We start from the raw sequence: 12,707 nt of genomic DNA on the forward strand, positions 1-12,707 counted from the left end.
CCGCCTAACGCGAGACTCCCGAGGCTCGTCCCCGATGACGTACTTCAGGACGCCATATTGAGAGTGGCAGAGATTTCTTAAAGTAGGGCGTGGAGCCCACATTTTCGGAGGGTCAAATGGGCGTGTTTTAACTCCCCTCTGATCGGCCTTTTCTTAGTTCATTTCAGTTCAGTCGCTCAGTCGTGTCCGACTCTTTGCGACCCTATGAATCGCAGCACACCAGGCCTCCCTGTTCATCACGAACTCCCGGAATATCCTCTGTCGTCCCCTTCTCCTCCTGCCCCCAGTCCCTCCCAGCCTCAGGGTCTTTTCCAATGAGTCAACTCTTCGCATGAGGTGGCCACAGAATTGGAGTTCCAGCCTCAGCATCAGCCAGAAGTAATTTAGTCCAGATGCCTAACGCGGTGTGCTAAGCCTTGAGGAGGCAGGGAATTAGCAAGCAGTAACAAATTTGCAAATAAGTCAGATTCTATCTCACAGCCTCTGAAACATTCCTGGGAGGTAGATTACCCCTATGTCTCAGACGCGGTAACCTAAGTTCAGAAAAATATGTATGTAACTGGATGGGCCACCTGATATCTATTTCCCATGAAGTGATGGGACCGGATGCCATGATCTTCGTTTTCTGAATGTGACAGAGGATGAGATGGTTGGATGGCATCACCGACTCAATGGACCATGAGTCTGAATAAACTCCAGGAGTTAATGATGGACAGAGAAGCCTGGTGCTGGACAGAGAGGTCCATGGGGTCGCAAAGAGTTGGACACGACTGAGTGACTGAACTGAACTGAATTATTTGTCAGAGAGATGGCAAAGAGAACAGGCATCAGGGAGAGAGAAAAATTAACCTGATGCGGGGGGGGGGGGGCGGAAATCGGGAGCTTTTAGAACATATTGCTGAAATTCCCACGTAAGCGATGAGAAATCTGGATTCAGTCTACAGAAATTTAATATATACCTAGTTAGTTACAGGGGATTGAGTTACTGATGGGCTGACAGCGGCACACACAGAAAAGTTTCTTTTTCTATAAGCTTGCTTCCTTTTTTTTTTTTTTCTTTAAATATGTGTTTATTTATTTGGCCACGGGGTTCTTAGTTGCTGCACTTGGGGTCTTAATCTTTGTTGTAGCATGTGGGATATTTAGTCCTGGTCTGTGAACTCTTAGCTGAGGCTTGTGGGATCTAGTTCCCTGACCAAAGAGGGAGCCCAGGTCCCCTGCACTAGCAGCATTGAGTCTTAGCCACTGGACCACCATCGAAGTCCCTAAGCTTGGTTCCTTTAAACAGCAGTTCTTTAGAATGGGATTCCACATAAAAATGCCTATTGACACTTCTGCAGGAAGACATTTACTCCAGGAAAGAGAGGGAACCATCATTTTCTCCCTGTGGAAAACTCTTTCTTGGTGTATCAGTGGTTCTCAACTCTCCATCTGGCAGCACATGAGAACAGCTGAGAAGATAAGAGATATGCAGAGTAGCCCCAAACAGGAAACAACCTAATGTCTATCATAAGGAGAGGAATAAACAAGTTGCAGTACATACATGCCCTGGAATGATAACAGTCCACTGATAATGCACATGAATGAATATCAAAACATTCACTGAGTGAAAGAAGCCAGATAGTAGGATGTGTACAGTAGTATTCCATTCATATGAGATTCTAGAGCAGGTAAAACCAATCTGTACAAACAAATCAGATTAGTCAGTCTTTAGGATTAGAGACGGAGACTGATAGGGAAGAGGCCTAAAAGAATTGCTTTGGGGTCATTGAAATGTGGCTATATATATATGTCAGAACCCTTTGAAACGTACACTTAAAATGCGTACCTTTGGGGCTTCCCTGGTGGTCCAGTGGCTGAGACTCCATGCTCCAAATGCAGGGGACAAGGGTTCGATCCCTGGTCAGGGAACTAGATCCCACATGTCACAACTAAGACACGGCACAATGAAATAATTAGTTTTTTTTAAAAATGGGTACCTTTTGAAAGTAAAAGAAAATGAAAGTGAACTCACTCAGTCTTGTCCGACTCTTTGTGACCCCAGGGATGGTAGCCTACCAGGCTCCTCCATCCATGGGATTTTTCCAGGCAAGAGTACTGGAGTGGGCTGCCATTTCCTTCTCTCTGCCTTTCCTTCTCCTTTTACTGTATGTAAATTGCTGCTACTGCTAAGTCATTTCAGTCGTGTCCGACTCTGTGCGACCCCATAGATGGCAGCCCACCAGGCTCCCCCATCCCTGGGATTCTCCAGGCAAGAACACTGGAGTAGGTTAAATTATTCTTCAACAAAGTTGACTTTTAAAATACAGATGTTCAGGATTCACCAGAGACCAGTTGTCAAGTTCTCCAGACTAGGACCTAGCCACCAGCAGTATTTAAAAGTTCTCCAAGTGGTGATTATTTGTAGCCAGGGATATGAGCCACAAGACTTTCTCTCCTCAAGGGATGGGGATGAGGTTAGAGGACAAGTGTGCATTGTCCCTTCCTGGAAGCAGAGAGAGGAGGAAGTATCTGAAAGAGAGGGAGAACAATGGGGTAAGGTGGGGTAATTTATCCAACCTTCTGCCCCAGTAGGTCAGAGATTTCAGGCTTCACATCTCACCTTATTTTCTTCCTTCTTACCTCTTCCCCTGGCTCTTGGGGCTACAGGTAAGGTCTTCTGGCCTAGAAGGAGAAGGCTTAGGGTTTAGGAACTAGGGCTGGAAATCAAGTCTCCTCTCCCTCCCCACCTGGCCCCTTTGGGAGTATCAGGGAGACCTCCTCTGAAGTTTATGCTGAGAGCAGGTCCCGAGCACAAGTGCCCTGTAATAACTCCAAGAGTTTGGCCAGAAAAAGAGGGACTGGTCTTTGAGGGTGTCCTTCACAGGGTGGACAAGGGCCCTGACCAGTCACCCACAGCCGGGACCCCAGGGCATCCAGTAGGCGCTGTAGGCGGAACACAGCGATCCCCACGGATGGGCCCTCCTCAAACCCAATCACAGACAGCTCCAGCCGGAAGCAACGAAGAGTCTCAGCAGGACACACCTGTAGAGACAGAGTGATCTGGTGTCTCTGGGCAAGGGCTGATCCCAAGTCCTCACCCCCACAGTTTCTGACTTGTAGCCTGGAACAAGCCCCTTCACCAATCTAAGCCTGTTTCCTCATCGGTAAATGGAGTTCTGAATAATCCCTACCTTTACTAGAAGTGCAAAAAGATGTTCCTTCCTTAATACTTCCACGTTCTGATTTTGTTAGAACAAGATACTTTACTGCCGTCTGCCGGAAACTGACAAATACACCCAGAATGAGAATGCTGTCCTTGTAGGTGTGGGACCCTTGTGCAATGTACAGCCTTCACATCCATATGTGGCAACCCTGTTTACCTTGTAGGGTCAGTGTGAAGAGTAATTAAGCTAATATGCTTAGGACTTCCCTGGTGGTCCAGGGGTTAGGACTCCGCGCTGGCGCTTTCACTGCTGGGGGCTCAGGATTCAGTCGCTGGTCAGGGAACTAAGATTGCACCCCTCCAAAAAAGCCAATACACTGAAAGCATTTAGACCAGTACCAGGCACCAAGTAAGAAACTATGTAAGAATACCTGTTATTGGGGCTTCACTGGCGGTCCAGTGATTAAGTACCCACCTTCCTATGCAGAGGATGGGGGTTTGATCCCTAGTCTGAGAACTAAGATCCCACATGCGGAGAAGCAACTACTGAGCCTGTGTGCCACAATAAAAGATTCCAGGTGCCACAACTAAGACCCAATGCAGCCAAACAAATAAATATATATATATATTTAAAATAATAGCTGTAGTCATTAGCATCCTTTGTTGCTATTATATGCCAATCACTGTACTAGGTGTTACAGACAGCTGTGAACAAAATACATTTGTCAAGACTGGGGGTGGATCAAGAATTGGACAGCCAGAATACCAGCCTGCCTGCCTCCTGGCCTCCAGTGTGTCCTGAGCTAGTGGATTCTCCCTAAACGTCCAACCTCAGTAAGGAGGGAACATGATACTCACCAATAGATTATCTGGGGTGTAGAGACTGCCATCATTTTTGTTTTCCTGTAATTGTGGGGTAGGAAGGAAAATCAGATCTTGGAGAGGGAGAGACTGACCCTTCCGCACACATGCCACCCACCCCACTCCTTAACTAGCCTGCCCCTGTCTGCTGGCTCTTCCCTCCCTCCTCACCAGCATCTTTGTGATGGCAATGAGGAAGTAGAAAGGCTCCCTCGGGCAGAGAGGTGGTCCTAGGCCTCCCAAGGGCAGCACCAGCAGGAGGGTGGTCCAGAGAAGCCACATGGACACCCTGCCCATCCTCAGACTTTCTCTGGTTCCAGCCTGGGTTCCTGGAAACAAGAGGTACAGAGAGAGGGAGCAAGCTGGAAAACAGAGGAGAGGAAATGCCCAGTCCCTGCCTTTCCATCTCTACTCAATCCATAGCTACCTGGAAGTGTACTCCCAGAGGCTGGGGGAGATGGTGATCCTAGAGTAGGAAGGTCGTGGTTCAGAGAACGCTCTTCCCTTCCTTTCCCCCAGTCAAGATGCCAGACTCAGCAAGGTTATTGGGATCATCCTGGAGAGACCGGAGAGTTTAGAATTGTCCCTTGTCCCCCAAACAGCCCCATGAGGCAGTCCAGAGTGCGTCCAGCCTGTGCATTCTGTGGCCTGTTTGTCTTCCCACTGGAAAACACCAGTTAGCTTTAATCCTGCAGGTGCTTATTTTGGAGTCTTTGTTGTCCTTTCTGGAGAAGGCAATGGCACCCCACTCCACTATTCTTGCCTGGAAAATCCCATGGGTGGAAGAGCCTGGTAGGCTGCAGTCCGTGGGGTCGCTAAGAGTTGGACACGACTGAGCAAATTCACTTTCACTTTTCACTTTCATGCATTGGAGAAGGAAATGGCAACCCACTCCAGTGTTCTTGCCTGGAGAATCCCAGGGACAGGGGAGCCTGGTGGGCTGCTGACTATGGGGTCGCACAGAGTCAGACACAACTGAAGCGACTTAGCAGCAGCAGCTGTCCTTTCTCCTATTTCTGCCACAAGTGTCTTGGAATTTTCACGCCTGCCTGTACCTGCTGACTTCTTTCTCTGAGCGTTGGTCTCTGCCTCTGTCACTTGTGACTTCTGGCCCCATCTCTGATTGACCCGATGTCTCTCTTTGTTTTCCTCTCCTTCGTTGGTCCAGCCTTTGCCTTCTCCTCCACGTGCACCTCTCTCTCTGGTGCTGTGTGTCTGTAGGTCTGTGGGTCCCTCCAGGTCAGCTTCTGGGTCCTTGCTGCCTGTCTCCCCGGCCCCTCGCCCTCTCCCTCTGTCACTCTTTTGGAGCTGGACTCTGAGCTGCCGGTTCCTCCCTTTGGCCCAGACCCGCCCACCAATCGTCACTCTGTTTCCGCCCTCCAGGCATCCGTGAGCCACCACGCCCCTTTGAACCTTGGACCCCAGACCCAGAGAAACTGAGGCAGCCGACTGTCGCCTGCACCTGAAACGAAGCTCCTGGCTGGGAAGGGAGCATCCTGAGCAGTGGGGAGCAAGGAGCTACCCCACCCTGAGGTTCCTCAGGTGGGGGTGGGAGGACTGGGGATTTTTGGGAAAGGTAGATTTTGAGAGAGGGCTCTGAGAAGGATGTAGATTTTGGTTTTTTGTTTTGTTTTAAAATAATTTATTTGGCTCTGCCAGGTCTTAGTTACATGGAGATCTTTGATCTTCTTTGTGGGTGAGTTGCAGTATGTGAGTTCTAGTTCCAAGACAAGGGATGGAACCTGGGCACCCTGAGTGGGGAGCAAGGAGTCTTAGCCACCAGGGAAGTCCCGGGATGAAGATTTTGTGAAAACGGGTTCGGAGGGGGCAGCAGTTCTGGGAAAAGTGGATTAGGGGAGAGAAAGCTTCTGAAGGAGGGGGATTCTAGGCATCGTGGATTCTGAAGAAAGGAAGATTCTGGGGGAAAAGAGGGGTAAGGGGACCCTGAGTGGAGGGAGATTTAGGCAAAGAGGGAGTCTAAGATGAGGGCTCTGAGAGAATTTTGGGAGGAGACTCTAAAAGGAAGAAAGTCCTTTAATATTTTTTTTTTTTACTTATTTGACTGCACCAGGTCTTAACTGGGGCCTAGTTCCTTGCTCAGGGACAGAAACTGGGCCCCTGCATTGGGAGCCCAGAGTCTTGGCCACTGGACCACCAGGGAAGTTCCTAAAATGAAGGGAGTTTTGGTGAAAGATTCTAGGGAAGAGGCTCTAAGAGGAAAAGGACTCTGGGGAGGATGCTTTAAGGAGATGGAGTCTAGGAGGAGGGGTATTCTGAATCCTCCCAGGATTCTTGAGGAGAAATTCTAGAAGACAGGAAGACTGTCAACTGTGAAGCAACCTCCTGGCGGTGGGAAAGGGGGGTGGGGCGGGGGGTGAATATGCATGTATGAGAATCTATTGAGGATGGGAGTGAAGGCAGATAAATGAAGAGTCCAAACACAGATGTGAGCTGGCGGTGGCCAATGAGAACTGAGGATGTAAATTACGGCCTGTCTTCACCCTCCTTTCTCCTTGGAAGAAAACCTATGACAAGCCTAGACAGCATATTAAAAAGCAGAGATATCACTTTGACGACAAAGGTCCGTATAGTCAAAGCTAGTTTTTCCACTGGTCATGTAGGGATGTGAGAGTTCAACCATAAAGAAGGCTGAACATTGAATAATCGATCCGTTGGAACTGTGGTGCTGGAGAAGACTCTTGAGAGTCCCTGGAACAGCAGGGAGATCAAACCAGTCAATCCTAAAGGAAATCAAGCCTGAAGATTCATTGAAAAGACTCATGCTGTAGCTGAAGCTCCAATTCTGTGGCCACCTGATGCGAAGAGCGGGCTCATTAGAGAAGACCCTGATACTGGGAAAGACTGAAGGCAGGAGAAGGGTGCGACAGAGGATGAGATGGTTGGATGGATCATCGCCTCAATGAACATGAATTTAAGCAAACTCCGGGAGACAGTGAAAGACTTGGAAGCCTGGCGGGCTGCAGTCCACGGGGTCCCAAAGAGTGGGACACGACTGAGTGACTGAACAACTTGCCCTTTCGGGCCGGCCCCCGACACCGTTCAGGCCAGTCCCTTCCACTCCCAGGTCCCGCCCCCTCCGCTCCCCGGGCCCACCTTCCTGCCGCCAATCCAAAGTCCCGCCCACAAGCCGGAAAGCTCTCTCCCGTCGCAACGCTGAGCACAACGCGCCTGCGCAGACCCTGAAAAGCGGCCAGGGTGGCCCCGCGCTTTCCTTTTCCGGTGGCGGCGTCGCGCGGTGAAGATCTCGTCTCTACGCCTGCAGTCATGCCGTCCAAGGGCCCTCTGCAGTCGGTGCAAGTCTTCGGACGCAAGGTGAGACGGGCGCCCGATGGTAGGAACGAGGGGAGGCCCGTGTCGGAGAGGCCTGTGGGAAGGAATCTGGGATCTACTTAGGAGCCGAGGCCCGGAGCTCACGTGGCTCCGCTCTCTCCCCCTCGCTTTCCACAGAAGACGGCCACGGCCGTGGCGCACTGCAAACGAGGTAACGGCCTCATCAAGGTGAACGGACGACCCCTGGAGATGATCGAACCGCGCACGCTGCAATACAAGGTGCTGGGATTGAAGACGGGCGTTTGGGTTGAGTGGAGGGCTCTGGAGACGGAGATGTTGAAATAATGGGGTTCCTGGAGTTCGTCGATCTTGGAAACTGAAAGGTCTTGTGTCAACAGGGGACGTTTAGAGGCTGAGTAGGGAATAGAAAAATGGGATATTTGATAATGCAGCTGGTGTTGGGGGTTCTGGCGATATTATGAAAGCTTGAATTGAGAGTGGAAACGTGGATGTTGAAGATTAAGCAGGTGCTTAACTGGGTTGTTTGGAAAGTCACTCATTTGGGACGAGGTGGCATGGGCGCTCCCAAAGTTTATGGGGTCTGATGACTTGCAGTAAGTTAATGGGGGACGTTTTACAGTAGTCTGCGCACTCTGAGGACAGGAATCAATGTTTTGTCCGTCAAAACATTGTGACTAAAATAAGGTTTTGAATATTGTAGGTACTCAATAAGCATTAGAAGAACAAGAACAGAAGTCGGGTTTGTAGTGCTTGGCTGTGAAAGGAGTTCCTCTCCCCTCCCCGTTTAAGCTTCAGTTTCTTTCTTTCCTTTTTTTTTTTTTTCCTGAATAAAGTTTTGTTGGAAGGCCTCAGTTTCTTTGGCTCAGACTGGAAAGATGTCTGAATTTGATTTCTGCCTCTTCTAGCTGTGTTATTTGGGGCAGTAACTTCCCTTCTCTGTAAAATGGAAATAGGTTGTTCCTTGAAGGGCTGTTGTGAGGGTAAATTGGATTCTCCCTGTGAGGTTGTTGGTGTGTGTGATGTGTGAGAAAGTGAAGAACTACATTGCAGGGTTAGTTAGACCTTCGTAGAGCAGGTAGATGAATATTGTGGCTTATTGTCACTGACAGTTTACTCAAAGGTTTTGTGTGTGCATCCTGTATTGAGTGCTGGCAACGAAGCAGTGACCTGGATGGTTCCAGGGCCTGCCCTCCTAGAGCTTCGAATCCAGTGGGGAACACAGACTGGACCCAATACCAAACACTGCTCCTAGACAGTCAGAACTGGGGTAGAGGTTCCCAGAGAAGGTTTCTGACTCAAACTCGGGTGGAAAGGTCAGAGCAGCGGTGGAGGGGACTTGTGAGCTGAGGCCTAAAGTAGGTAAACCAAAGTAGGGTTATAGCATCATCATTTTTCTGGAAATCTGTGCGGTGCAAAGGGAGGGCAGAGAGCTCAGGTGGGGAGAGCGCCTGACAGAGCCCAGGAGTGGTTTTTCTCACCATTTAGGGCAGGCTTAGTGGCTGCAAAGGTTTTCCTTACTATTGGGCTAAGGTGCCCACATTCTTAAGAATCAGGTTTAAAAAATAGGTGACCTGATGTCCAGAGAGCAATGCAGGAGGAGGACCTGCTCAGGTAGGATTCAATTTGACTTCAACAAACTCTTCTGTCTTAGAAACCTCCCTGCTCTGCTGGCTGTGTATAGGGGGCTTTGAGTAACAGCCCAGCCGTCTTCCACTAATACTTTGAGGCCAGCAGTGGCAAGAGCTACTTGTAGAGAGCTGTGGAGGAATGTTCCGTGAGGTGGCTCAGTGGCAGGCTGTGATCTAAAATCCTGTAACATCTCCTGTTACCCTAGCTACTGGAACCTGTTCTGCTCCTGGGCAAGGAGCGATTTGCTGGTGTGGACATCCGCGTCCGAGTGAAGGGTGGTGGTCACGTAGCCCAGATTTACGGTGAGTCCCGGACACTGGGCACATAGGTGGGTCGGAGGGCAGGGTCCCATCCCCGGGTGTTCATAAAGCTGATGTACTTTTTGTCTGTGTCTTCCTCACAGCCATCCGCCAGTCCATCTCCAAAGCCTTGGTGGCCTATTACCAGAAATGTGAGTGAGGGTGGGTCCTTCCCAGCAGGTGGGTGGGGGTGTGTGAAGGGCTACAAAGAGTGGGAGGACACTTGCTGGCGTCTAAATCTTCTCCCGTCCTTTCACCCCCAGATGTGGATGAGGCTTCCAAGAAGGAAATCAAAGACATCCTCATCCAGTACGACCGGACCCTGCTGGTAGCCGATCCCCGTCGCTGCGAGTCCAAGAAGTTTGGAGGTCCTGGTGCCCGTGCCCGCTACCAGAAATCCTACCGATAAGCCCATCATGAAGACCAGGGTTTCCCTTTATAGCACCTTTATAATAAATGTTGTGGGATTTAAGGTTTTAGGAACTCTGCTGTGGTCTTCTGTGGTGGGACTTTGTCTAAAAGGAATGCAAGAAACACCCCCAGAAGCCTTTCTAGAAGCTACCACTCTTATTAGGACGTGGGTAGGAGAGATGGGTGGGACCAGGCCTGGTCTCAGTTTCTCTGAACTTCGAGTCCAGTGTGTGAACACAGCTCAGGTGGGCTTGGTTCCTGGTCATTGGTTGTGTGACTGTCCTTGTGGGTTTTATCTCCTTCAGTCCTTTTTCTGTTTTAATGGCATATCAGAGAAGAGCAGGGGAAATGCGTAAGATCAGTAATCTTTAATACAAAGTGAGGAGAGGTCTCTTAAGTCAGCAGCTAAGGGCCATCCATGCGCGTATTGGGAAAGGAAATTTTTTAATGCCAACCTGTAGTGTAGATAGGATTGGGGTTGGGCAGGGGTCTGTAATCCCCGTTGTGGGTAGGTGCATGATTTCCCGACTGGTTGCATCCTTCAGGATGTCGACTGTAATCCCCACTCCCCATGGCCTCCTTAAAGCAAGTCCCAGTTACGCTCAATGTGACTGTCCTTATGGGCCTGGGAATACTTAGGTCTGAGGACATGTTCATCTCTTGTGTCTGCCATGTGATGACAAGAGCTGATGTAGGTGAACTCAGTTGCTGCCCCTGGGCCAGAGAGATGTTACAGCACTTCCATCATGGAAGAAAGTTCTGGGGGATGGTGCTGGTATATGTGTAGGGAAGTAAATTGTTGTTTGTGAATTAAGTTGCCCTCAGTTTTTTCCCCCATATTTAAAGGAAACTAGTGAGCATCATTCGGAGAAGGCGATGGCAGCCTACTCCAGTACTCTTACCTGGAAAATCCCATGGATGGAGGAGCCTGGTGGGGTACAGTCCATGGGGTCGCTAAGAGTTGGACTCGACTGAGCGACTTCACTTTCACTTTTCACTTTCATGCACTGGAGAAGGAAATGGCAGCCCACTCCAGTGTTCTTGCCTGGAGAATCCCAGGGAGGGGGAGCCTGGTGGGCTGCCGTCTGTGGGGTTGCACAGAGTCGGACATGACTGAAGCGACTTAGCAGCAGCAGCAGTGAGCATCACAGGTGGGAAGCATCACATCTGTCCTTCTGTAACAGCCTTTGCAGCCAGCGATCTGCCCCCAAGTGGGCTTCCTCACTACTTCCTGCTGAGCAGACTGTTAACATCATTACACACTTGATCAAGGAGTAGTTTCACCAGTTTTCTTTATAAAAGGAACTTGGGAAGGCTTCCCTGGCAGCTCTGGTAAAGCATCCACCTGCCAATGCAGGAGACACGGGTTTGGCTGCCCTGAAGATCTCACACGGGGTGGAGCAGCTACGTTGTATGCCACGGCTATGGAACTTGTGTTCTGGAGCCCGTGCCCTACAGCTAGAGAGAGCCCTGTTCTGTAACCAGAGAAAGCCTGTGCGGCAATGAAGACTCAGCACTGTCAAAACCGGGAAAGGAACTTGGGATTTACTGTATGTTTGCCCTACTGATGAAACAGGAGCCACGTGTGGCCGTGAAGCTGGGCTGCACTGATGAGAATGTTTACTGACAGGACAACCCTGTGGGATGGTACTCAGGTATAGAAAATAGATATTACACACGGAGGTATGGTTGGTGGAGCTCCACTAGGTGCCAGGCTAAGTACTGTTGGATTGTCTTCACACCATCTCTGTGAGGTGGGTGGCAGGCAGGTATCTTCACTGTAGCTGCTGAGAAAGTTAGTGTAGTGGCAAAATAACCACCTCACCAAGTTTTGCATTGAAGCTGGAGTTAACTAATAGCCTGACTGGGTTTGACTGGCATTAACCTAAACATCCCCAGGAGGGCAGCACTGTCCCAAGGCATGCCACAGCCAGCCAACCTTACTTTCCCTTTTTAAGCCTGTCCTAATTAGAGCTTACAAAAGGCAGGCTGTAGTAGACCAGCAAGAGAGGTATTCACGAGGAGGCGTTGGAGCTGGGGCCGTGATGCAGAGGTAGCAGCTGGGCAGGCAGGAGGGGCCAAGGCAGGCCTAGTGCCCAGGGTTTTCCCACAGGGCCGAGACCCCCTTAATTTGAGGCTCCTGGCTCCCTTCCAGAGGCACAGCTGGGACACATCTGGAAGTGGCGAAGGGGTCTCGCCTCCTTCCCCGCTCCAGGCCTTGGCGTAGACAGCCCCCTTCGCCCTCCCTGCTGCCGCCTCCTCAAATACCGAGAATTCCGGCGCCGCTGGGAGCCTGGGCCAGGCTGGGAACTTTCCTCAAGCTGGGAATGTGCAGCTGGGGGCGGAAGCGGGGAGAGCCAGCCTCAGTCCTGACCTTTGGGAGGCTGCAGTGGAGCAGGTCCAGGCCAAGGAGCCTGAATCAGCCTATGCCCTGGTGTATGGCATCGTACCCACTCAATAAATAACTGAATGGAAGCCAGCAGCTAACATTTACTGAGCCAGGCCTTGTTCACTTTATCTAGCTAATGATCAGTAACTACCTAGGGACTTTGGAGTACCAGGCTTCAAGCCTCTCGTGGGCAAGGAGTTGTTCCCTGTTGTACCCCCAGTGGCAAGAATAGCCCCTGACAAAGACAGTCAAGAGTGCTGACTCAGGCTTGGCTGTGTGGTTGAATCCCATCTCTGCGCCTTCCCACTCACATGACTGGGCAAGTATCCTCTCGGCCTGAGTTTCCTCATCTCTCAAGTGGGGATTACAGATCCTCACTTGCCTGTTAGGGATATTGAGGACTCAAAGGGAATGAGCTGAAATAGTGACTAATGCCTGTGGTATGTAGTTTAGAACTCTAACAGCATTTTTTGCTGTTAACTGATTGTTAAAACCAGATTCTTGGGCTCCTGCCTTGGGGGTTCTGATTTCATGGGTTGGGACTGGATCCTGGGGCATCTGATTTGATCACGGCCTTAGTAAGTCAGGGGGCTTCCCTCATAGCTCAGTTGGTAAAGAATCAGGCTTAAACACGTTTGGGAAGTAAGGATATGCTCACTGA

General features: G+C 50.2%; 1 protein-coding gene across 1 annotated transcript; it reads left to right on the forward strand.

The window, feature by feature from the left end:
* Nucleotides 1–7,187: 7,187 nt before the first annotated feature.
* On the forward strand, nt 7,188–9,729 carry RPS16 (ribosomal protein S16). Its single transcript, XM_040252839.1, has 5 exons — nt 7,188–7,339; nt 7,475–7,576; nt 9,153–9,249; nt 9,351–9,398; nt 9,510–9,729. Exons 1-5 carry the CDS (start codon nt 7,292–7,294, stop codon nt 9,653–9,655), a joined length of 441 nt encoding a protein of 146 aa, XP_040108773.1. The 5' UTR covers nt 7,188–7,291; the 3' UTR covers nt 9,656–9,729.
* The last annotated feature ends 2,978 nt before the right edge of the window (nt 9,730–12,707 follow it).

The sequence above is a fragment of the Oryx dammah genome, unplaced genomic scaffold, assembly GCF_014754425.2.
Source record: "Oryx dammah isolate SB20612 unplaced genomic scaffold, SCBI_Odam_1.1 HiC_scaffold_13, whole genome shotgun sequence".
Taxonomy (NCBI): Eukaryota; Metazoa; Chordata; class Mammalia; order Artiodactyla; family Bovidae; genus Oryx; species Oryx dammah.